The 25529-nt window shown below is 44.3% G+C and overlaps 1 protein-coding gene across 2 annotated transcripts in view; it reads left to right on the top strand.

Moving 5' to 3' along the window:
- Positions 1–9769: 9769 nt before the first annotated feature.
- Positions 9770–25529, top strand: part of ZWINT (ZW10 interacting kinetochore protein) — a 32633-nt gene continuing 16873 nt past the window's right edge. Inside the window, exons 1-9 of one of the 2 annotated variants that reach the window (XM_060643025.3) lie at positions 9770–9881; positions 10872–10962; positions 11053–11176; positions 11312–11478; positions 11589–11645; positions 12205–12347; positions 12424–12583; positions 12672–12775; positions 13211–23645. In XM_060643025.3, the coding sequence (XP_060499008.3) occupies positions 9841–9881; positions 10872–10962; positions 11053–11176; positions 11312–11478; positions 11589–11645; positions 12205–12347; positions 12424–12583; positions 12672–12749 (861 nt within the window). In that variant the 5' untranslated portion in view covers positions 9770–9840 and the 3' untranslated portion in view covers positions 12750–12775; positions 13211–23645. Of the gene's footprint in view, positions 9882–10871; positions 10963–11052; positions 11177–11311; positions 11479–11588; positions 11646–12204; positions 12348–12423; positions 12584–12671; positions 12776–13210; positions 23646–25529 lie in introns of those variants that run through there. The other variant, XM_060643024.3, reaches the window with a different exon arrangement.

Genomic DNA, 25529 nt, shown 5'->3' with positions numbered 1-25529 from the left:
GACACCTGGTAACGGTTGATCCCGTGTCTCTTGAGTAAGGGGACTAAGTCTTCTCTAAAAATTACTGGCAGCCAAGCTATGAAATGTCACACAGTGGTACCAACAAGGTAAAAAAGCAAGCAAGCAAGCAAACAAGCAAACAAAACCCCCCCCAAAAACAAACAAAAATAAAAAACAAAAACAAAAGAAAAACCAGGCAAATGGAAACCAGACCACATATCTTCCAGCCTAATTCAGTGCAATCCATAACATTCCCCACCAGGCCTTTTGGGAGAAATAGATCAGCCACCGCATATCTAGGAATGCGAAGGATCTAGAATTGCCAAGTCATTTCTGGAAATGAAGAAAAAGCTACAAGACACATACTTCCCAATTTCTAAATGGATTAGGAAGGTGCAGTAGTCCGAACAATGTGGTGCCACTGTAAGAATAAGAAAGTTGATCAATGAAACAGAATCGACAGTTCAGGAAACACAATGTATTATGGCCAATTGATTTTTAGCAAAAGGTGCCGAGACAATTACATGCCGAAAGAATAGTTGTCTTGACAAGTGGTGGTATGATAACTGGGGCGTCTATATTCACATAGATGAATTTAGACTTGTACCACACACTGTTCACAAAAATTAACTCAAAATGAATCATAAATGTAAATGCAAGGATTAAAACTAAAAGTCTTTGAGAAGAAAACAGAAAAAAAAACATTTTATAACTTCTGCTAGCCGAAGTATTCTTAACAGTTTAAAAGACACGGTTAAGAAAATGAAAGACAAGCCACAGGCTGGGAAAAAGATATTTTCAAATCATATACCCGATAGAAAAGACTTCTATGTAGGATAGAAATAACTCTTACAGCTCAACACTAACTAAACAAATAACCATTTTTTTATTTAAAAAAAAAAATTTTTTTAACGTTTATTCATTTTTGAGACGGAGAGAGACAGAGCATGAACGGGGGAGGGTCAGAGAGAGGGAGACACAGAATCGGAAGCAGGCTCCAGGCTCTGAGCTGTCAGCACAGAGCCCAGAGCGGGGCTCGAGCTCACGGACCGCGAGATCATGACCTGAGCCGAAGTCAGACACTCAACCGACTGAGCCACCCAGGCGCCCCAATAACCATTTTTTTAAATGAGCAGAACATTTGAAAAGATGTTTTACCCAGGAAGGTATGCAAATGGATAATAAAGATATGAAAAGATGGTCATCCTCATTAGTCTTTAGAGGAAAATGCACATTAAAACCACAAGATACCACTTTATACCCACTAGATGGTTATACTCGAAACTACTGGGCACACCTCCATTACTAGGTATCTACTCAAGAGCAATATACACCTGTTTGCGTAAAAACTTTTTAGGGAATTTTCAGAGCAGCGTTATTCATAAATGTCAATAACTAGAAACAATCCAATTTCCAATTTCACTGGTGAACAGATAATCTGCATGTGGTATGTCTATACATTGGAATACATCCATCAGTAAAAAGGGACAAATTCCCGATGGATTCTACAATATGGAGCACCCTTACAACATTGTGCTAAGGCAAAGAAGCCAGATGCAAGCAAACTCTACGTATACTATGATTCTGGACTCTCCAAGAAAGGCAAGTCTCTATAGAGGCAAAAAAATACATCACTGCTGGTCTGGGACTCTGGGCAGGAACAGGGATTCAGTGCAAACAGGCAAAACAGATCTCGTAGGGGCGAAGGAAATGACAAAACTGATTGTACAATCCTGTAAATATAATAACATCATTGAATTTTACATTTTAATTAATAATTCATATTTCAATAAAGCTATTTTAAAAATTAAGTAAGCCAATTGGAAGTCCTTATTCCTAGAGCAAAAGTGAAGACACACACACACACACACACACACACGCACACAACACACACTTCAAATATTATTGGTTGATAATATTTATTGGTTTATTGGTTGATAAACACAAAAGTTTTCCTCAAGACTTTGAGCTTCTATGAACACCTTTAGAATAACTGTATTCTGCCATATGATTAGCTTACTACGTAGATGTTCCAATCAGATATACAATTTGCCTTAATGCATTAAAACACCTGCACCAAAGGAATATTTATCAAATTTTTAAATAAAATTTTCACTATGTATTTCATAATACTAGCTATTGAAAAACACCCTATAAGTTACTATTACCAAAATAACTTAAAAAAATTCAGCAAGCTAAATTGTGTAAGTTCTGAGGTCCTACTTGGAGAATATTTGAGACATAGAAAAAAAATCCATCAGCCAATGGTCTAAAATGATATAAACATAGAAATATTCCTATGTTTAGGCATATATGAAAGAGAAAACACTCTTGACAGTTATATCACTCATAATGAATCAAATTTAATACATATTTAGGGATTTTTTGAAAATATCCTGGCGCATGTGCTTTATTTACCCAAATCACTATTATTGCAGCCTCTGAATTAATGCAAATCACAATGGAATTACATTTTAGTAATCTGTGTGTGATATGTGATGTGGAAAGCAAAAAAGTCAGTGATTCTGTAGAGAAAAGGGTCTAGTGTTAAAATTATAGAAGAAAATTTAAGAGATTTTAAAATATTACTTTTCAGCTAATGTTTATGGTGTAAGATACACAAACACACATATGAAGATATGTGTGAAGATAGAGATCGATCGATCAAAAGGTAGATAGATAGAGAGATAGATAGGTAATGTGTATATGAATATACAGACCTATTTATATATAGTGTTTTATTCATTGGATTTCCCATGACTCACTTAGAGGAGCTTGCCACAGGACAAAGTCTGGAAACACAACTTCAAGTCCTAAAACAATGCTGGGAGAGCTGGACATACCAACCAGAAGTTTCTGTGCAATGGGAAATCAGCCTCTAAAATATGATATATTGTCTTTAATGTTTTATAAAGTACTAGAGGCATTTTTCTGTAGACAATTGCAAAGATCTGTCTTATGACATTACTTATATTTACTTAATGCTCTATGAATTTCAGATGAATCTGCCCCATAATCACTTCATGCATCCCAATAAAACAGTTGATGTTCCATTTGAATGCTAACATAAGTACTATTTTCAAAACCATTTCACATGCGCTACATAAAAGCTTCAACATGGGTGAGGAAATTTTGTTTCCAGGAACATATGCTTTATTTTTTATCTTCCATTTGTTCAGTGACTGAATAGATGTTACCATCCTAATAATGAAAATATAATGCCCATATCAATTACATGGGAAGGGAATTCACTTCACTTCCTTCCTAGTTGTGCTATTATTTTCTGCAACAGAGGAAGAGTGAAACAAAATTTCTACATATAATTTATGGAGGGCATCAGAGTTTGATTAGCTGCAAACAAGCACTCTTAAAAGCTATAAACACAATTTGTGTATTTGCAACTTCTTTGCTGCAAATGTGACGTTTTCTAAACCATGGAATTATTTTAACCTGTTGGTTATGTTGAAATTAATGTAAATGTAAACTTTGTGCACTTAAAATACAGGGTATTCATATCTAATGTACCTAAAAGTTTCTTTGAACCATTACTGTCCAATTGAACTTTCTACCAATGGAAAGATTATAAAATTTGTATTGTCTGGTATGGAAACCATTAGGCATACATTGCCACTGAGCATTGAAATGTGGCTAATGTCATTTAGAAACTAAATTTTTCATTTTACTTAGTTTACCCTAACAATGTTTAAATTTAGACCTAAAGTGAGGTCATTTACTATATTTGGGGAAAAAATGATTCGAAAGTCAATATTTCCACGGAAAACTTTTTTACATGTTCATTTATTTATTTTGAGAGAGAGGGAGAGAACGATTTGGGGAAGGGGAAGAGGGAGGTGGAGAGAAAGAATCCCAAGCAGGCTCCGTGCTCATTGCTTAGCACAGAGCCTGATGCGGGGCTCGATCTCACGACTGTGAGATCATGACCTGAGCCAAAATTAAGAGTCGGATTTTCAACCGACTGAGCCACCAGGCCCCCCAGGAAGATTCCTTACTGCTAGCACAGGGAAAGCATTTCTCATTAGACTAGAAGTACGTACAAAACACAAATCACAGGGGAGCTTTATTAAAACCTCAGTGCAAAACTACTGATTTGAGAGTTGGCACGAATGCATCCCAATGCATTCTGCCAAAATTTTTCTGAGAACTTTCCATAGTACATACCTCCATTTCTTTGCTTTAATGCTTCTATATAATCTGCTCTGTATTCACTCTATATAATCTGGCTTCTAGGTTCTTACCGCTTTATCAAACATTTCTCTCAATAAATACTAACAATCACCCTGCTGTTAAATCCAGCTGGTAACTTCCACCCCATCTTACTCGACCTCTCAGTATTTCTCTTTTTTGGAAACCATCTTTTCCCTTGACTAACAGCACACCACACTTGATTGCATTTTCTTTTACCACTCTAGACTTTTCCCTTTCATTAAAAACCATCTTTTCTCCATAAATCCATAAGCTACCAGGGTTGCTCAACTATACTGGTTCCAGCCATCTGTTCCTTTTCACTATGTGTTGTCAACCTAGAGAATGGCATCCATTTCCATGCTTTCGAGTTCCTGTATATTTACAACTATGAAACATATATTTCCTGTTCTGACCTTCTTCCACATCCTAAGCTTACTTGTCCATGTGCCTTAAAAATACCTATTTCGTTAGCCAAAATTCCTAGAAGATCAACAGGAACAAGTCAAGGATCTTTCCCTGTCATTCCCCACACAGGACTCTCTTCTTGTTCGAACCATTATCTAAGAAATTATAACATAATTCATCCTGTCGCAGAGTCAGAAATCTCAGCTCATACTTGATACACAGTTTAGCAATTTCAGTGTATCCAGATCCACTCAATCATAACATGTATGGATTATTCCACTTGAACACATCAAGTTATTCCCACCTCCACTGCCCCTGCACCAGACAGAGTCATCCTCCACAAATGTTCTCATCTTTTCTAAAACTAATGGAATGGTATCATCTCCCAGTCTTTTCTTCCTTTCTTTCTTTCTTCTTTTCTTTTTTTTTTTTTTTTTTTTTACCCAGAATTCAGGTTTAAATTTACTATACTGAAATCTGACTTGCCATCTAATAACCAAGAAACCTTCAATAGCTTTTAATTCCTCCTATGATAAAACCAGCATCCTTAAAACAGCCTACTAAGACCTGGCATAAACTACCTCTCTTATAACGTGCATGTAACAAATTATTGTTAATTGCTTACCATTGGTTATGAGCAAACATATATCCATCTCACGCCCTCAGTGAGCTTGCTGATTAGGAAAGGAAAAAGATATCAATCAAATAATTCTATAATTCAGGGTGCCTTGTTGGCTCAGTGGGTTAAGCATCCAACTTCGGCTCAGGTCATGATCTCGCAGTTGGTGCGTTTGAGCCCCACGATGGGCTCTGTGCTGACAGCTCAGAGCTAGGAGCCTGCTTCAGATTCTGTCTCCCTCTCTCTCTGCCCCTCCCCCGCTCAAGCTCTGTCTCTCTCTCTGTCAAAAATGAATAAATGTTAAAAAAAAATTTCAAATAATTCTGTAATGAAATGTAACAATTAACTGTAGTCAGTATTAAAAAGTCCACAGAGTTTTGTGAACCTATGATAAAGAGGCTTCATCTAGGCTCATAGGTAAAGGATTTTGAGCAGAAATCTAAAGAAAGAGTAAGAGTTAACTTTAATTAAAAAAAAATTAAAAACAGTTGCTCTTTAGAGTACATCATCATTTTTAAAACATAGAGGAAATTATTTAGATCCTTTACAGAAATAAAACACACTTTGCATGGTTCTACTCATTTATAAGATGCATTTTATGACCAATAGTATGTATGGACTTGTTTGACCATGTGATGTGCACTGGGGAAGAATGGATAGTCTCCTGTTAGGGGTAGTATTCTATCAAATATTGTAAATGGCTTACTGAAATTCTAACTGTGACTATAGATGTATTAAACCTCAGTCATTTCTCCTTGCAAATCAGCTAGGTTTGATTCATATGTTTTGACGGTTTCTTATTAGGTGTGCATAAACTTTTATGATTATTAAATTCAAGTGATGAGCTGACCACTTTATCACTATGAAATTACCTTTTTTATTTCTGGTAGTATGTTTTGTTTTGAGTATATGTATATATACTAAAATAACCACCCTAACATTCTTTTAATTAGCATTAGCACGATAAAGTGTTCCCACCCTTTTACTTGTATCTATTTGTCTTTATATTTAGTGCATTTCTTAATGTAATTGTTTTGTTTTTGGATCCAATCTGATCATCTCTGCCTTTTGTGTATTTAAGGCACTTACAGTTAATGTAACTATTCATACAATTAGCCTTAAAGTCTATCGTTTTGCTATTTGTTTTCTGTTTCCCTCATCTTTTCCTCCTTTCCTTTTTCTGCCTTCTTTCAAATGTGGTATTATTCAGATTCAAATTTATCTTTTTGGGGGGGTTATTAGCTGTGACTCTTTACTTTCATATTTTAGGAGTTGCTTATATTAGTTTTCTATTGCTGTACAACAAATCACCACAATTTAGCATCTTGAAACAACACTCACATGTCATGTCTCAGTTTCTGTAGGTCAGGATCTCAGGCAGTTTCTCTGGGACAGGATTTTTACACTCTTCTCGGGGGACTCTAAGGTTGCAATCAAGATGTTAACCCAGCAGCGTTCTTCTCGGGAGGCTCAATTAGGGAAGAATCGGCTTCCAAGCTTATCTAGACTGTTGGCAGAGTTCAGCCTCTCGTGGTTGTGTGACGGAGGGCCAAGCTATCTGCTAGGATCTCTTCTCCAGCCCTGGATCCCACGTGATCCTCGCCACTGGCCTTTGCAACACGCCTGTTTGCTTCTCCGAGGCCGGCAGGAGAGCTCTCTCCTTTGGTTTGCTGGGGAACATTATATAACGAAAGGGCATCATATGAGTGTGTGATTTGCTTAATGCAGCCTAATCAACAGATTGATACCCCATCACCAGTACTATATTCTGTTGTTTAGAAACAAGTCACAAGTTTCACCTTCACTCAAACAGATTATACTAGGGAGTGACTCACTAGTGGCCTCCCTGGGGCAGGTCACACCGCTTCTTAAAGAGATCACAGTCCACAGCTTTATCTTTAGCCCAGTCTACTTTCACCTCACACACAACTTTAAATAAACAACAAAGATGTGTAGTTTACTTGTGTTTCTTTTCTCCCCACACTTTTTTTTTGGGCTACATTTTACTTGCGCATATAATTCCCCCATTGCTATTTTTATTAATATAGTTTATTAACTTTTAAAAAAAGATTTAGTGGTAAAAAAAAGACATTTTTATTCATGTAGTCGCCATTTCTGGCACTGTCCATTTCTTTGTATACATTCAGATTTCAATCTAATGTTTCCTTCTAAGTTAAAAGATGCCTCGCCCATTTCTTGTAGCATGGATCTGCTAATGACAAATTCCTTCAGCTTTTGTATGTCTGAAGTGTCTTTACTTAACCTTTGTTTTTGGAAGGTATGTTTCCCGTAACTTTCTAGCAGTGCTTTGAAGATGCTGCTCTAGTGTCATGTTTTTTCCATGGTTGCAATAAGAAAGTTACTGCAATCCTTATTGTTGTTCCTTTGTATATAACATATCCTCCCACACAAAGCTGCTTTCAAGGTTTTCTCCTATGGATGATTTCAAGCTGTGCAATCATGGTACGTCTTGGGATAGTTTTTTAATGTTTTAATGTTTATTTGTTTAGAGAGAGAGAAAGTACGGGGGGGGGGGGGCGGGTTAAGCACAGTGCGCGGCTCCAACCCAAGACCCCTGAGGTCGTGACCCTAGCAGAAATTATGGGTCTGATACTTAACAGATGGAGCCACCCAGGCACCCCTTGAATAGCTTTTATATACAAATATGTAACCTTCTCCACATTTACCTCCTAAAAGAAACCCCATGTCCTCCTGCAGTTGCTCTCAACAGGCAACCAATGCCCATCTCCCCACCCTCCTGCTCCCCTGCCCCCACCCCAACCCTGGATGACCACTAGTCGGCTTTCTGATTCTCTACAAGTGCCTAATCTGGGTATTTCATGTAGATGGAATCATACAACATGTACTCTTTTGTGACTGGTTTCTGCCGCTTACCACAATGTTTTCGACGTTCATCCATGCTTCAGTAAGTATATCTCATTCTTTTATTTCTGAAAATACCCCATTGAGTGGATGCAGATGTTTTCCAGTTCACCAGCTGATGGACATTTGGATTGTTTCTACTGTTTGACTTTTGTAAATCATGCTGCTGTGGGCACACGTGTGTAAGTTTTTGTGAACACAGTTTCATTCCTCTCAGATCTATCCCTACATGAAGAACTGTGGTCCATATGGTCACTCATGTTTAACATTTTGAGGAACAACTATACTGTTTCCCCAGGCAGATGAATCATTTAAAAAAAACTTTTTTTAAACGTTTTACTTTTCAGAGAGAGAGAGAGACAGAGTGCAAGCAGGGGAGGAGCAGAGACAGAGGGAGACACAGAATCCAAAACAGGCTCCTGGCTCCGAATTGTCAGCACACAACCCCACGGGGGCTTAAACCCAGAAACCATGAGATCATGACCTGATCCGAAGTCCTACCCTTAACCGACTGAGCCCCCCAGGTGCCCCCTAGGTGATCATTGTAAGTTTTTCTTTAATGGTTTTTTTTTTTTTTTTTTTTTGGAGAGTGAGTGGGGGAGGGGCAGGGAGAGAGGGAGACAGAATTCAAAGCAGAGTGGGGGATGGGGGGACCCAAACACACCAACTGTGAGATCATGACCTGACCTGAAATCAAGAATGGGACACAGGCACCTGAGCCACCCAGGCGCCCCCAGATGCATCATTTCATATTCCCACCAGCAACGTGAACATTCCGCTTTCCGCACGTCCTCACCTTTTATCATCTTTTTCATTATCTCTTCTTATTTTTTGAACATAACTGTTTTTCATATCCTTGCCTGTTTGATTCTATTTGCTCTGATCAGTGATTTTTTTTTTTTTTTTTTTTTACTTCTCACTATGGATTTTCTTTACCTCGTTTTTTGCAAACTTGGTAGTTTTTATTTGGCTGCTGGACACTGTAAATTGTGTGACGCTGGCAGCTGGACATTTTTGTTTCTATAAATATTACTTTGCTCTGGCCTGCCACTTACTCGGTGATGTGCTCGCAGTCCAGCGCTACCTGCTCCCTGCCGCGAAGGCACACGGGTCTGAGCTCTCAGCGCAGGGCCCGCGGCCACTGAGGCTCCCATCCCGATGGGAGGAAACTGCCCCGGCTGTTTATTCCACATTCCCTGAGCCAGTTCCGGGAGGGCCCGGGGGGCGGACCCCCACCTCCTGGGCGGCCCCCGGCCCCCGGCCGAAGACCGCTGCGCTTCCGGGATACGTGTTCTTCCCGACTAAGGCCAAGCATCTGGGGAGGTAGACCCAGTGCTTTCCTTCACCCCAACATAGTTTAAGCCAACTGGATGCCGAGTGTCTCCCCAGAGCCCAAACTCAAACTTGGCCCTCGGTCTCCCGCTGGACGAAAACCTGCTCAACTGCGCTGCCTGGCCCACGCCACGCACCCAGGCTCCAGCACCGCCTACGGGCAGGGCGCGCAGGCGCAGAGCGCCGGCGCGCCGGCCACGCCCAGCCAAGACCGCGCCGGCGCCAAACAGCCGTCACTCCAACGGCTCGTCGGCGCCTGCCAATCAGAGTGCACGCTGACCCTCGCTTCCCGCCCACTGGCCCGGTAGCCAATCGCCTGCCCCGGTGCTCACAGCGGCGAATTCAAAGCTCATTGAGGGCTGGACGCGGAAGAGCGGGAGCGCGCTGTCGGCGGGATGGAGGTGGAGGAAGACGGGGTGCGGGGCCCCGCGCTAGAGTGAGTGTGTGCTGCCGGGTGGCCGCCGGGGGCGGGCTGGGAGGACCTTGCGGGACCCCGCGTACTCCCGGGGTCCCTGGACCTCGCCGCGGGACGTGTAGGCAGGCACCCCCCTCTCCCTGCACGCACCCCGGCTGGGTCCCGGGGGCCGCTTCATCCCTGAGGACCCCGAGTCCCTGGACCTCGCCGCGGGACGTGTAGGCAGGCACCCCCCTCTCCCTGCACGCACCCCGGCTGGGTCCCGGGGGCCGCTTCATCCCTGAGGACCCCGAGTCCCTGGACCTCGCCGCGGGACGTGTAGGCAGGCACCCCCCTCTCCCTGCACGCACCCCGGTTGGGTCCAGGGGGCCGCTCCATCCCTGCGGACCCCGAGTCCCTGGACTTCGCCGCGGGGCGTGCAGGCAGGCATCTCCCCCCTCCCTGCACGCCACCCAGCTGGGTCCTGGAGGCCGCTCCATCCCTGAGGACCCCGCGTCCCCTAGCGGGTAACACCGTCCAGGCATCAGATGTCTGGGAGGGTCTCTTAATTTTGGTCTGGCCTGTGTCAGCGCGCACTCTCCGGGGGACTGTTCTACCCACACCCCTGCCTGCTGGTGAGGCGGCTCGCAGAGCCTAGAGCAGGCACCCAGCTCTCTGTCCGATCCCCGCCCCCAAATGTCCCCTGCCCGAGATCCCCTGCTGCCCATCGGAGCGCTGCCCCTTTCCTTCCCTATCCCGTATTCCCTGATGGCCTTCAGACCTTCCACCCAGTGGTTCCTCTTCCGTGAGACCTTTTCTGCCTGAGATCCTAGCCCCTTATCCTGACTCCCCCTGCTCTGCTTGTTTTTACTATCCCTTCCGTCCCCAGACAGCACTGCAGACCTTCCTGTAGATTCTGGTTTGGGCAAGACCCAGCGTTGTTGCGCACCTGCGAATGCGTCTGTGCGCACAGGTCGGCCAGGACTAGTGCCCCAGGAGTGTCCAATTTTCCCCTTTTTCTTGCCCCGGCAGGGCCCTGGGCAAGCTGGCACACGTCCTGGAGCCTACAGGCCTGCAAGAGGAGGCGGAGCTGCCGGCCCAGCTCCTGGCGGAGTTTGTGATGGTATGGGCAAGCCTGGGAGCTAGGGCAGCTCCGGGGTCCCCTCGTGGGGGTACTCGGTGGACGTCCCTCTTCTGCCCTCTCTCTGAACAGGACTCCCGGAAGAAAGACAAGCTGCTGTGCAGCCAGCTGCAGGTGGTAGACTTCCTGCAGAACTTCCTGGCTCGGGAGGACACTGCCCAGGGACCAGAGCCCTTGGCTTCTGAAGACACCAGCCGTGAGCAGGAAGGGGGTTGGGGTGGAGGTGTGTCAGGTCAGCAATTTGGCTGATGGGAGGACAGAGGCCCCAGTGTGGCAGGCAGACAGGCAGGCTAGTCTCATCTTTGTTCTTGTCTTCGGTGGCTCCTTTCAGGGCAGAAGGCAATTGCTGCCAAGGAGCAGTGGAAAGAGCTGAAGGCCACCTACCAAGAGCATGTGGAGGCCATCACCAGGGCCCTGAGCCTGGCCTTGCCCAGGATGGAGGAGGCCCAGAGGAAGCGGGCGCAGCTCCAGGAAGCCCTTGAACAGCTCCAGGCCAAGGTGGGGCCAGGAGGAGGGAGAGGAGGGCAGGCATGCTGGGGTGGACCCCTGGCCACCTCCCAAATCCAACCAGAGAAACACTCTTCCTTCTTTGTTCCCCTTCGTTGCAGAAGCAAGTGGCCATGGAGAAGCTGAGAACAGCCCAGGAGCAGTGGCGGCTGCACCAGGTGGGTCCAGGCCCCTGGGGGAGTGTCCCTTCTGCACCCCTGCATGGCACTGGCCACGTCCTCTGCCCTGGAAACCTCCATTCCCTTCTCCTCTGTGAGGCCTCCCCCCACGGGCCAGGTCCTCTTCCCATGTCCTCTGCCTGGAAAACCTTCACCCCCTTCTCTGTGAGGCCTCGCTGCTCGGGCACCAGCAGGGAGTTAAATCGCAGCCTCGCCACTGACAGTGTTAGGACCTTGGGTGTCCCCTGACTTCCTGTGCTGTTTCTTTGTCTACTCCATAAGCCAGGTGGATGACGTCATCAGTATAGCAAGTGCTTAAAACAGTACTTGGCACATCACAGACTAACGTTCGTTTGTGTTAGTCTTTCCTCCGAACACTTTGCACTAGAATAGCTCGTTCTGACCCCTAGTCCTCTCTAGGCCCCCGTTTCCCCTAAAGTGAGTAGAGTTCCTCTTTCCCTCTGTGGGTCTGCACCCCAAGTCGTGCCTAGGCTGGGGATTAAGAGTGTGGCTGAAGGACCTCCACACCTGCTGAGGCGTTTTGCTCTCACTCCGGTAGGAGAAGTGTCTGCAGCAGCTGGCGGAAGCTTCTGCGGAGGTGAGGCTGCGGCAGACGGGGGCCCAGCAGGAGCTCCGGCGTCTGCATCAGGAGCTTGGAGCCCTACGGCAGCAGGCGGGGCAGGAACGGGACAGGCTACAGAGGTGAGGCTGGGAGAGTGGGCTGCACACCCCCGTGTGGCCCAGTTTTCCTCCCTCACCAGCCACCTCTTCTCTGCAGGCACCAGACCTTCCTCCAGCTGCTGCACACCCTGCAGGGTCAGCTGCCATTTCCCGAGGCAGAGACGGAGCCCCCACAGAAGCTGGACCCTGCCGAGGATGAGCCCCAGCAGCGGAACACCGGGGATGCCGTGGGGAGAGACGGGGCTGGGCCATCCGAGGTGAGTGAGAGGTGGGCCGGGGGCAGGGTGGTGGACAGAGGAGCTGGGAGCCAGGCCTGACCCATCACCTGTACCGTGTGTCCCCAAGGCTGACGGCCCACCGCCTGCTGTGGACATAGGTTCGCTGTGGCTCCCTGAGGGGCAGCGCCACGGGAAAGGAAGCTAGAGCTGCACGGCGTCCCCGGACTGCAGGTATGGAGGGAGGGGCGGCCTCAGTCCACCTCCTCTCTGTGTCTGAGCTGTTGTCCCTCGGGGGCTGGAAGTGGGAAGGAGCAAGGATTCATCTTGTGGCTGAGGCCTAGCACCTCGCTCTGTGCCCAGCCTGCCCTGGGCGAACCCCTGTCTGTCTTCTCACCGTGCCCCGCCCCCATCCTTGTTGCGCGATGCTCGGGGCTCTGGAGTGCAGCCTGGTTTCTGACCGGGACCTGGGTGGGGTGGGCTCCCGAGCCTGGAGCTCTGTCTGTTCCCCCTTTTGTGTCCATGGTCACATGTCGGTCGGTGGGCAGAGCCACACGTGGAGCTAGCGGTACAGCAGGTGCCGGGACCAGTGTGGACAGAGAGCGAGTGGGTGGGGAGGGGCCTGGCTGGCAGCCCTGACGCTGCTTGTGCAAACCCACGGGAATCCAGCTCGCCGAGCGTATTCACTGGAGGAGGAGGATGCTTCGTGCAAGGCGGTCGGACGTGGCGCAGTGACGGAAGTGGTGATGGCGTCCCTGCCTCAGGCTGGCCCCTTGCTGCGAGCCGGGGCCGGCAGCCGCGGGTCTGGCTCGGCCGCGCACACCTGCCCGCAGAGTGTGGTCCGCACAGACCAACCGGGATGAAGAGCAGCCCTGAGAGCAGAGAGAAGCCCTGCGTCTGCCTGAGCTCCTACTTCTGTCCGTATTTGGGTGTGTGTTTCCGTGTTCACTGTCTCCGTTCTTCTTGAGTGTGTGGCTGGTGTGGGCACACTGGGGGCACTGCTCTCTGGGGGACAGCGCGTCCCTGTGGGGAGTGTGAGGACTGCCGTGTGAGAGACACCAGCGACCACCCCAGCGGAAGACCCGTCGTCCATATGAGGGCGGGACCTTCTTGCGTGAGCGGGACCCCAGCGGCTCTGGGAAGAGCCTCGGGGGCTGTGTTTTCAGACGCCTTCCGGCAGGTGGAGACGGAGGGAGGTCTTTGAGTCCTGCTCTGGGCTCTGCTTCTCTGAAGCCCCGAGTTCCCTAGTGTTCTTTCAGACGTGTTGGCCCCGTTGTTTAGGTGTGAGATAGGTCTGATCTCAGAGGTGTTTGAAGACCCCTTAGGGCTGAGTGAGGGGTCGGGATTGAGGACGCTTCTCCGTCTACCATGTGTGAGGGAGCAGGCTTCTAGCTCCCAGGTGCCCAGTCCCACTCACCCCTCTTCTTGCTGGGGGGCTCCCTCCCCGACCTTCTGCCTTATCTCTGTGGCCTTGTGGGCCCTGGGATTTCTACACGGGAGAGCAGGCACATCGGCTCTGGGGAGGAGAGCTGCTAAGGGGCGCTGGGGTGCGGTTGGGATGCTGTGGGGTTGCCCGGTGCCTCGCGCTGGTGGCTGATGGAGCCCGCAGGGACAGGAAGACACAGTCCCCGGAGCCCCCCAGGCCGCTCCCAGTCCAGTCAGGGAAGAGCTGGGTGGACGAGCAGTGATCACACGAGCACACCCGAACTTCTGGCAAGCAGGCTTCCCTCCCCGAGTGGGGGCGGGGCCAGTGCGCCCGTGAGGCGTGAGGCGTGAGGCGTAGGGGAGGGCGGGCTGGTGTTGCACCTGCCAGTGTGGCTGCAAGACTGACCGACCAGCTAGGGGTCCGGGCCTTATTCGCCGAGAGGAGCAGGGTCTGGCTGTAGCGGTGCTCTGTGCTCCCGGTCCCCTACGGACCATCCTGGGACCCTGGTCTCATACACGCACTTGGGCCTGTGGGCCTGTGGGCCTGTGGGCCTGCTGCCTGCCGGGGACTTGCTCTCTTTTCCACCTGCTGGAGGGACGGAGGCCAGTCCCTGAACCGCTGGTCTGGATGCCATTGCGCTGTCCTCACCGAAGTCTCCATGGTAACTAACACGGACCATCGGCTCAGTCCAGCACCAGAGAAACTCTTCTGGTTAAGGATGGTGTTTTCCTTTTAAACATGATATTCTTCTGTGGCGAAACACTGCTTTGCTTTTTCTTTGCTAGCTTTAATTTCCCGCTTCCCAGCTACTGTTACGTGTTTCTAGGAATTTCTCATTTCTCAAGCATATTGGTGTACCGTCATAGTATATTTTTTATTCTTTTAACGTGTGCACACTGTTGCAGGGTGGCCTAATGTGTATTCCTGATATTTTTGTGCCGTATCTGATGTTCCCTTTGATCTGTCTTCAGCTGTGCATTCATTTTCACATATTTAAAGATTCAGAATTGCCTTTTGTGACCTGCTCTTGTTTGTGTCTGCTCTGGTTCATTGGCCCGTAGGCTTGGCTTGGCCATTTCCTACCTTCTGTTTCTAGGTGGAGAAGATGTACTTGTTTTGTGAACTTTTAATTTCTATCAGGTAATACACTTGTGTATCTGGTTCTTTGTTTTCTCAAATAAAATGTAAGGCTACACATTTCTTGTGGCTTTCTCTAAATATGTTCACATTCAGTTCATAGAATTTTCTATTTCCCATTGTTTGATTTGTGAGTTTCTTAGAAAAGTACTTTTGTAGTTTTCTCTGCATGGGAGGATAATCTTTCTAAGTCTACTCTGATTTGGTCAGAGAATGTCATCTATATAAGAAATCTTTGGAAGGTGGCAAGGGATGCGGGTAGAACCAGGAATGTGGTCTCTTGTCTTTTCTTTTTTTGTGCTTCACAGGGGTTTGAAAGGACGTCTGTTTTGGAATTGTCCCTTGTGGTGGTTTCTATGTGTCTGTCACATTTTGCTTGTTATTTTTTCAGTTTTTGTCTCCCGGATACCAAATTTTTTGTTTTCTGAATGTCATCTCCTGAGAGGTGTGTTCAGGTCTCCGAGTATGATCTCCTTATGATTCTGGTAGATTCTGCTTCCCCTGCCCTGCGCCTACTGTGTTAGGGCACAAGTTTACACGTGGGTCTTCCTCTGAGCCGGGCTGTACCGCTGTTGACGGGCGAGTGTCTCTTAGCCTTGCGATCTGCCTGCGTCGGTACCAAGGAAACTGCAGCTCCCTGTGTACCTTTGCCTCGTCCGCCTCTCTGACAGCCTTGTGAGTTTCAACTTCTCTTCGTCCTTGTGTCGTGCTGTGTTTTTAGAGAGCGAGTGAACGAGAGCAGGGGAGAGGCAGAAAGAGAGAATCCCAAGCAGTCTCCGAGCTGTGAGCACAGAGCCTGATTTGGGCTCGATCCCATGAACTAGCAGATCATGATCTGAGGCAGAAATCAGGAGGCAGACGCTCAAACATCTGAGCCATCCAGGTGCCCCCACTTTTTATTTTTATTGCTTTTATACCACATTAAAGAATGATTTTTTAAAAGCCAGTTTCATAATTTTTCTATCTTTGGTTTTATTTTTTTATCATTTTGTTTTCATTCCTTTTATCTTTTTTCTTCTGAAGGTTGTCACTGGTTGCTACCCCAGTTTAGCTTTTGAGTTAATAACGTCTAAAGTTAAGTGTAAGAGTCTCGATCTTGAACAAGAAAGGAAGCTTGGCACCACTGATGGGTCAGCACACTCTTGACTAGTAAGATGTTTCCGTTCGGTTCATTACTTCCAGCCTGTTCTCTCCTCACAAAGCGGACTGACTCTTCCCTACATTTTCTGGTCATGTTTACTCATTCACTTTGGTTTTCTGCCTGCCTGATTTTATATGTCAGAGCTTTCGCATGGGGTGATTTCCCATCTGAAATACATGTGTCGGACTTTCTTTTAGTTATAGGGTCGGTAGGCTGTGCAACACTTCACTGTTTCTTACTGTGAAATCCTTTTATTCTGTTCTCATTCTAGAAAGAGGTTTTCATTGCGTAGAGAATGCTTAGGGCACAAGGGCTTTCGTTTAGAACATGACTCTAGCTTTCACTGTTGCTGATGGGAAGTCAGCTGTCCGCTGAAAGTTCTTCCTGTACATCCGGTTCGTTCATTCGTTCGTTCGTTCATTCATTCATTCGTTCATTCACAATGCTTGTGGTTTGTTGGGGTTTCTAAATCTGAAGTTGCCAGTCTTTTCAACAGTTTAGGAGTATTTTCAGTATCTTCTGTATAAGCTTCTTCCACACGAGCTAGACATCAATTAGATTTCTAACTTTGTTCTTCATGTTATATAAACGTTCTTCCATATTTATAGTTACTTTTTTCTCTCTAGGATGCATTTTCTTTGTTTAAATCTCTTTTGTTAACTGTGTTACTAACCTATTGGATAATCGTTAATTTCATTTTTTGTCATTAATTTTTAAGCAGCTCTGTTAGACCCCAGTCTACGTTATTTGGAGTTTTTGTGTTATTCGGGCCTACAGTTCGAGCTGATCCTTTCTGACCCTCATCCAACATGTTCCGGTCTTTCCCCGGCGTTGGAAGTGTGCGTAGTTTCCATCTTTGCGGGCCTGCCTAGGTCCTCACCTTCCTCATGTGCTCCTTGTTTCTTCGTGTGGTTTATGTAGTTTTACTACCAAGTGTCCATTTTTATTGAACTTCGCTGTTGCGAATACTTGGTGGCTGGTCACAGGGGGAGAGGGTGGGTGTGTTTTCGTTTAGTAGCTCGTGGACGCACTAATGTTCCTTGTGTCTCTCCTACTTCTCATTCTTGCTGGTTGAAGACTCTTTTTCATTCATATTTCTCAAAGACTTTTTTCTATTTTCTCTTTCAAAAGCACAAGCTTTTGGCTGTATTTTAATACTGCTTTAATGTTCTTTCATTATCCTCCTTTCCAAGGTGCCACCCTACAATTCTTCATTGAATTCTATTTTTATGTGACTGTTTCCACCAGGAAGATAATTCTTGTCAACACTTGGATGGTTTCAGCAAAGTTAATCCCTTGCATTCTATCTTTACAATTTTAAAATTTGTAAAGCCGAGATTTCACTTTGGATGTTCTACCCTACTGTGAAAAGAAAGCTATTCTAAAATAGAATAATATAAAATATGACATGTGTTAAATAATAACAAATTACATAATAATTAAAGAAAGCTATTCTGGCCATTCTGGTTAATACACGCCATTCCTATCTTACAGAATTTATGCAACTTTTTGTATTGTGATTTTTATGGGTCTTCTTTGAGGCAATTATGCGTAAGTTTTAAAATACAGAGGATGAGGGGGCGCCTGGGTGGCTCAGTTAAGCATGCGACTTCTGCCCAGGTCATGATCTTGTGGTCCGAGCCCCATGCCGGGCTCTGTGCTGATGGCTTGGAGCCTGGAGCCTGGAGCCTGGAGCCTGCTTTGGATTCTGTGTCCTCCCCTATCTGTACCCCTCCCCCACTCGTGCTCTGTCTTCCTCTGTCTCTCAAAAAAATAAATGTTAAAAGAAATAAATACAGAGGGTGAGGGGCCACTGGGTGGCTCAGTCAGTTAAGCATCCGACTTCAGGTTATTGTCTCGCAGTTTGTGAGATGGAGCCCCTTATGGGGCTCTGTGCTGACAGCTTAGAGCCTGGAGCCTACTTCAAGTTCTGTGTCTCTCCCTCTCACTCTGCCCTTCCCCTGCTCACACTCTGTCTCTGTCTTTCTCTCAAATAAACATTAAAAAAATTTTTTTTAAATACACAGGATGAAATAAATTAATTTCATTATTATTCCTAACCCAGTCTTTAAATGCCCCTTTTGCTAGTTTGAGCACTGGGCTCTGAGGAATTTAGTGTTTGGGTCTTGATCAACTTTGCTTTTGAAATTTGGGATAACCTAGGCATTAGATCTCAGTCTCAGGAATCAATAGCTTTTAGTTTGTGTTCAGGACTTATTAAACAGTTTTTTGAGGGCATGTACATTCTTTTATTTATGTTGTTAAATTGAACTTCTATAACTGTTGACGTAGTTCGGAAAATCTTCACAGGGCTCTCAGTATGCCAGACTAGGCGTCGGATGCCTGTTGCCACGTACCTATAACTCCTAAACTGTCAGATGGACTCCAGCAGACACACCTATGTGGACACGCGTGATTTGGTTCAGCGTGCATTTCTTCTCTGTCACGCCCTAGTGAGGAGTTGGTAATTACTTAAATGGATTGATTCCTATATACCTAAAATTGCATTTTGAAATAGGAAAGAGAAGGAGTCAATCCAGAACTATAGGAGATTGTCGCGTATAAACGTTATAAAAGAACTAAACCATAAAAAATCTGTATGTGTATACGCAATCGGGTACGGAAGTGTTCTATTTACACATACTATAAAAAATCACAGGAGAAGCTAATGTGAGTTGGAGTAATCAAAGTGAGGTTTGTCTTAGGAAAGAAGGAGTTTAAAATATCCTCATGATTCTCAGTGTTATGAAATTACATTGCAAAAACTTCAGGTCTGATCTTACAAACCAATCATAAACAGTGAGCATGTTTCATTAATTAAAATACTAGCTTAAAAAGGAGGTATATTAAATTCCCAAGTTTTTCATATAACTTAGAAGTGGACAAGAAGTCATGTTTTGCATGTCTTTGAGGGAAAACACTCCGGGCACAGAGGCCAGTCCACCATCTCCATGTTTGTAAGGTCTGGATTACCTGGGCCAGATGTTCTAGAGTTAAAAGAGGGATTAAAGTAATCCATTTAGTGAAGTTTAGCGTTATCTCTGGTTGTTTTGCTTGGTCACCATGAAGTCAGGACTGTGTGGGAAAGACACGCAGATTTCGTGTTTAGATTCTGCTCTTGATGGCGACCGAGATGCTGATCCTTGTTCCGGTGTGCCTTTTTCAACACGTGAAGGAGGGGTGTGTTCAGAGTACGTCATACTTGTCACATAAACACGTGGACACATGCACATCCACACCTAAAACAGGTGGAGAACTCGCGGATCAGATGGGGGAAGTGGTTTCAGGCTCCTTTTCTCGGACACAGGTCCTGTCATTCACACTGGCTCTGGTTCCTCTGTTCAGGAATATGCGTAACTTTCGTCCACAAATGAACTCACACCAGTGCCCTCGTAATTTAAAAGGACTTAGGAAATGCTCATTGCATTATATTCAGGGAAGATTTCTCAAAGAGCTGCCTGTTGAACTCAATTTCAAACAAATGCAATTATCCAGAGGCCGATTTCATCATTTATTGAATGTCAGCTGTGTGCTCAACATAAGTTTTGAGAATTAAAAGAAAAAAAAGGAAGATGATAAAGACAATCTGAGTTTACATTCAGAGACAGGAAGGAAAAACTAACTCTAACAAGCAGTACTGACTGTTCTCATGGAGTGAGGGCTGGCATGTTCAGCAGCACCGGGATGGCCACGTCCTCAGTAAAGCACAGAAAGTGACCCCAGTGACCTCAGGAGCACAAGAGGCCGGGCAGAGCCTGGATCACACTGTCAGGGAGGCCTTTACCTTGATGGCTGGGGGAGGCCAAGCCTTTACCCAGGAGCCAAGGAAACCTGCTGAACAAGGTTTTTTCCTCCTTTGGCAAAAAATCTCCAAGCCCCTTATAACCCATTGAAATAGAAACTCTCAGGGAAGACCCGCCCCCGGGGAGGGCTTTGTGAATCCTGGCACATGCCCTTGTAGCCAGCGGTACCGCTGCCTTCACTGTGTGGAGGTGAACAGTCTCCCTGAGCATCCACTGCCTGCTCCTGCACGTGCCACAGTGGCAGCAAGCAGAGGGCTGAAATCCTTCAGGCTCCAGAATGGACCTGTGTTCTAGAACGCTGGTGCTTCACACTAAGTGCAGTAGTGATCACGATTACGAGCTCTCATGTTCTACCCACGAAGACCGTCACTAGAGCAGCTCAATGACGTAGTGCTCTCGGCTGGTGACAGTTACCGTCAGGACAAGTGCAGAACAACTAGACTGATGGATGGCCTGTCCCACAGTCACTGTTGTTTGGTGTGTTACTGGAGGCTCATGACTCCGTGAGAATTTTGGAAAGTATCACAACGCAACATCACTCACTGTGCCTCGGGTGTAGGCTACTTATCAAGGTTTTAGGGACTTACAGTTGAAAACGGGAAAAATCCTCAGCCATAATTTAAAATGTTTGTGATAAAGAATGGTGAACTATTTCCCATCAATTAGCAAACTGACTGTGGTTTTTAAACACTACCCTGTGACTACCATAACTTTGGTGTTAATGATTACATTGAACAATATTCGGAGACTTCCGGAATGTAAAGATGAGAGGAGCTTTATGTTAGGAGTCTTGTCACTGTTGGTGCCGGCGACAGGCTGTTCTTACTCTTTTGAGAAAGAATAAGACAAATATTGTTTGATTAAAACAGAAGTGTGGTTGCTACCGTAAGAAGAGATTTTCCATTTTCCCCCTTCCATCTATCTCTATCCCATCTCAGGGATTTTTAGTTTTCAGGATCCAGTGAACTAATTAACTCTGTTAGGGTGGTGGTGGCAGTGGTCTAAAGAAGTAGGCAGTGAAAAACAATGTTACGTTTATAACAACAGAAAGAAAGGGCTAGTAGATATTCAGGTAATTCTAGTAGTCATTATTGCATGTGGTATATCTTTTATGTAGGCGAAACACTGAAACTATGGAGTTCCATGTGCCTCAAGGAAAACAATTTGTTTTATAGCTAAATAATGGAATTGGGTTTGCTTGTTTTCGACATTATACAACAGTGTTACTGGTGTGAGTCACAGTGCCTGCAATTTAGCCTTGCCATTGTCCAGCTCGAACAGGGGATGGCCTGGCCAGTGGTGGTGAGATTTTCTTTACAAGGTTTACAATTTCTGGCAAATTTCTTGCCTTGTTTGTTCTTTTTCTGAAATTGTGTGTGTGTGTGTGCACGCACACACACACATACGCAGTCATATTCATTCATTCCTTTATGTTTTGAGACTAAGTTGTTAATTACATGCAGATTCAGAATTGTACTAACTCCCTGGTAGTTGTGTTCTGTTAGTATTTATCGATCACGCACTTAATGAACATTTCGGAGTACCTATGTGTCAGTTACTCTTCCGTTTTTTAATAAAAATATATTTGACGTAACGTTGTATACGTTTAAGGTGTACAACATGTTCATTTGATGTGTTTGTATACTGTAGTATGATTGCCATTGTTGTGTGAAGCTACCATAATTAGTACCTCTGTCACATTAATAATCATTCCTTTCAGTGGTTAGAATACTTAAGTTCTAGGCTCTTAGCAAGCTTGGTGATTATATAACAGTGTGGTCTGGGTTCCTTTGTTCTGTGCATTAGATTTCTAGGGCTTCTTTACTACCCGTTACAAGTCTGTCCCTTCAAACAGTGTCCATCCTGTTTTCCCCGCCCCTGTCCTTTGTAGTCATCATTCTGATCTGTTTTCATGAGTTCGGCATTTTTAGATTCCACATGAGTGATCCCATACATTACCTGCCTTTGCCTGACGTACCTCACTTAGCTTAACTGCTCAAGGTCCATCCACGTCTCAGATGGCAGATGTTCTTTAACATCACTGGATAATAGATAATGATATGTGTAGGTACCTGGATATGTACGATATATATGGAGACTATTTTATATAACGTGTAACGTATCTGCTTCTTTATCCATTCATCCAACAATGAACATTTAGGTTATGTCCACATCTTGGCTATTGTGACGAATGCTGCAGTGAACAGGGGAGTGCAGATCTCTCTTGGACACCCCGTTTTCATTTCCTTTGGGTGTACACACAGAGATGGAGTTGAACCAATGTACATTCCCACCATCAGCGGAAAGGTTCCCTTTTCTCCACATCCTCGCCACGCTTGTTACCTCTTCGTGTGGAAGTTTAATTCTGAGCTCTGTATTCTGTTCTCTAGGTCTACGTGTCTATTTTTTATGCCAGTGGCATATTGTATCATTACTGTGGTTTGTAGTATAGTCAGGATGTGTGAGGTGCCTCCAGCTTTGTTCTTTCTCCAGTATCGCTTTAGCTATTCAGGGCCTTTTGCGGTTCCATACAAATTTTAGGATTTTTTTCTTTTTTCTTTTTAGTTTACTTGAAGCCATTGGAATTCTGATGGGGATTGTGTTGAATCTATAGATGGCTTTGGGTAGTACGGGCATTTCAACTATTCTTTCAATCCACATACAAGCTGTCTTTCCATTTGTTTGTGTATTCTTCAACTTCTTCCAGCAAGGTCTTGTATTTTTGAATGTACAGATTTTCACTTCCTTGATCAAATTTATTCCTAGGTATTTTATTGTTTTTGAAGCTATTGTGAATAGGATAGTTTTCTTTATTTCTTTTGTGGATGTTACATCATCAGTATATAGAGTTGCAACTGATTGTTGTATGTTGATTTTATATCCTGCAACTTTACTGAAGTTCCAACAGTTTTTTGGTAGAGTCTTTGGGATTTTGTATATACAAAATGAAATCATTCACAAATAATGACAGTTTTACTTTTTCTTTCCCAATTTGGATGCCTTTTATTTGTCTTGACTAAATGCTCTAGCTAGGACTTCATTACTGTATTGATTAAGAGGGGTGAGAGTGGGCATCCTTGTCTTTTTCTTGATCTCAGAGGAAAAACTTTCAATTTTTCTCTATTGAGTGTAATGTTAGCTATGGGTTTGTTATACATGGCCTTTTATATGTCATGTTTCTTTGGTACCCAATCTGTTAAGAGTTTTATCATGAAAGGATGGTGCATTTTGTCAAATGCCCTTTCATCATCTATTGTGGTTATTATGTGATTATTTAAATCTTTCATTCTGTTAATGTGCTGTATTACATTTATTGATTTGTATGTGTTTGAACCATCCTTGCATCCAGAGATAAATCCCACTTGGTCATGGTATATAATCATTTTTATGTTATTTAATGTGTTCTTGAATTTAGTTTGTCAATATTTTATTGACAATGTTTGCATCTATATTCATCATGGATGTTAGTCTTTAATTTTCCTTTCTTGTAGTGTTCTCTTCTGACTTTGGTTACATGGTAATTTTGGCTTCATAGAATCAATTTGGAGGTGTTCCCTGGTCTTTAATTTTTTTGGAACAGTGTGAGAAGACTTGGTGTTAATTCTTCTTTAATTTTGGTAGAATTCACCAGTGAAATCACCTGGTTCTGGAGTTTTCTGTGTTAGGTTTTTGATTACTGATTCAATTACTTTACTACTAGTTATTGGTCTGTTCAGATTTTCTGTTTCTTCCTTATTCAGTCTTTGCATACGCTGTGTTACTAGAAATTCATCCATTTCTTGTAGGTTATATTTGTTGGCATATAATTGTTTATAGTAGTCTCTTAAGATCCTGTGTATTTCTGTAGTGTCAGTTGATTTCTAATTTTATTGGAGTCTTCTCCCTTTTTTAATTAGTCTAGCAAAAGGTTTGTCAATTTTATTTACCTTTTTGAAAAACCAGCTTTTAATTTCATTGATCCTTTCCATTGTTTTTCTGGTCTCTATTTCACTGATTTCTACTGTGATCATTATTATCTCCTTTCTGCTAACTGTGGACGTAATTTGTTCTTTTTCTAGTTCCTTGAGGTGTAAAATTAGGTTTTTATTTGAGATCTAATTAACAGATGCACATAACACTAAACTTTCCTCTCAGAGCTGCTTTTGTAGCATCCCATAAGATTTGATATATTTCCATTTTCCTTTGTTTCAAGATAATTTTTTATTTCCCTTTTGATGTTTCCTTTGACCCACTGGTTGTTCAGAAGTGTGTCGTTCAGTTTCCACATATTTGTAGAATTTCTACCTTTTCTCTTGTTGATTCCTACTTCATACCATTGTGGTGAGGAAAAAAAAAAAAAAAACCTTGGTATGGTTTCAGTCTCCTTAAATTTGCTAAGATTTGTTTTGTGTCCTGTCACAATCTGGTCCACGTGCATTTGAGAAGAATGTGTATTCTGATGCTATTGGATGGAATGTTGTATCTGTGTCGGTTAAGTCATTTGGTATAAAGTGTGGTTCATTTCCAGTGTTTATTTTGTTGATTTTCTGTCTGGATCATCTATCCATAACTGACAGCAGAGTAGTGACGTTCACTACTATTTTTGTATTATCGTCTATTTCTCCCTTCATATCTGTTCGTATTTGCTTACCGTACTTAGGTGTCCCAATGGTGGGTACCTATATGTTTATGATCATTTTATCTTCTTGATGTATTGACCCTCTTATCGTCATATAGCAGCCTTCTTTGTCTCTTGTCACTGTTTTTGGCTTGAAGTCTGTCTTGTCTGATATAAGTATGGCTGCCCTCGCCGTATTTTTGATTTCCACTTGCATGGAGTATCTTCTTCCATCTCTTCACTTTGAGCCATTCGTGTGGAGAGCTGAAACGAGTCTCTTTTGGCGGCTTAGAGTTGGGTCTTATTATTTTTATCCGTTGAGTCACTCTGTGTCTTTTGACTGGATAATTCGGTCTCCTTACATTGGAGCGATTATTGATGTGTAAGGACTTGGAAACGCCATCTTACTGTTTTCCTTCTGGTTGTTTTCCGTGGTAATGTGTTCAGTGCCCTCTTTTTCTAATGGTTTGTGAATCTAGATTGTTGCTTTGTGGTTACCATGAGGTTTATGTAAAACATCTCAGATAAAAGTTCTTTGATGCTGAAAGCAGCTTATCATCATTCCCCTGGAAAGGCTCCACCCTATTACTCCTCCTCTTTTATGTTTTTAATGTCACAGTTTACCTATTTTATGCTGTGAATTTATTACATTATAGAGTGTTTTTACTGTAGTTAAGTGGCCACGGTGCTTTTCCAATACAGAGTTGGTTTTCTAATTCTGGCTGTTTACTTCTCACCTACCCAAGTGCAGTGCACTGTCCTGATTTCGTGTCACCGATTAGCACCTTTGCATTTCAGCTTGAAGAACTCCTGTTAGCATTTCTTGCAAGTCAACTCTTGTGGTTGGCAACCTTCCTCAGCTTTTATTTATCTGGGGATGACTT

Source organism: Panthera onca, chromosome D2 (genome assembly GCF_046562875.1).
Source record: "Panthera onca isolate mPanOnc1 chromosome D2, mPanOnc1 haplotype 2, whole genome shotgun sequence".
NCBI classification, from domain to species: Eukaryota; Metazoa; Chordata; class Mammalia; order Carnivora; family Felidae; genus Panthera; species Panthera onca.
Note: the sequence above shows the minus strand (reverse complement) of the source record. Positions and strands in the feature narration are given on the sequence as shown.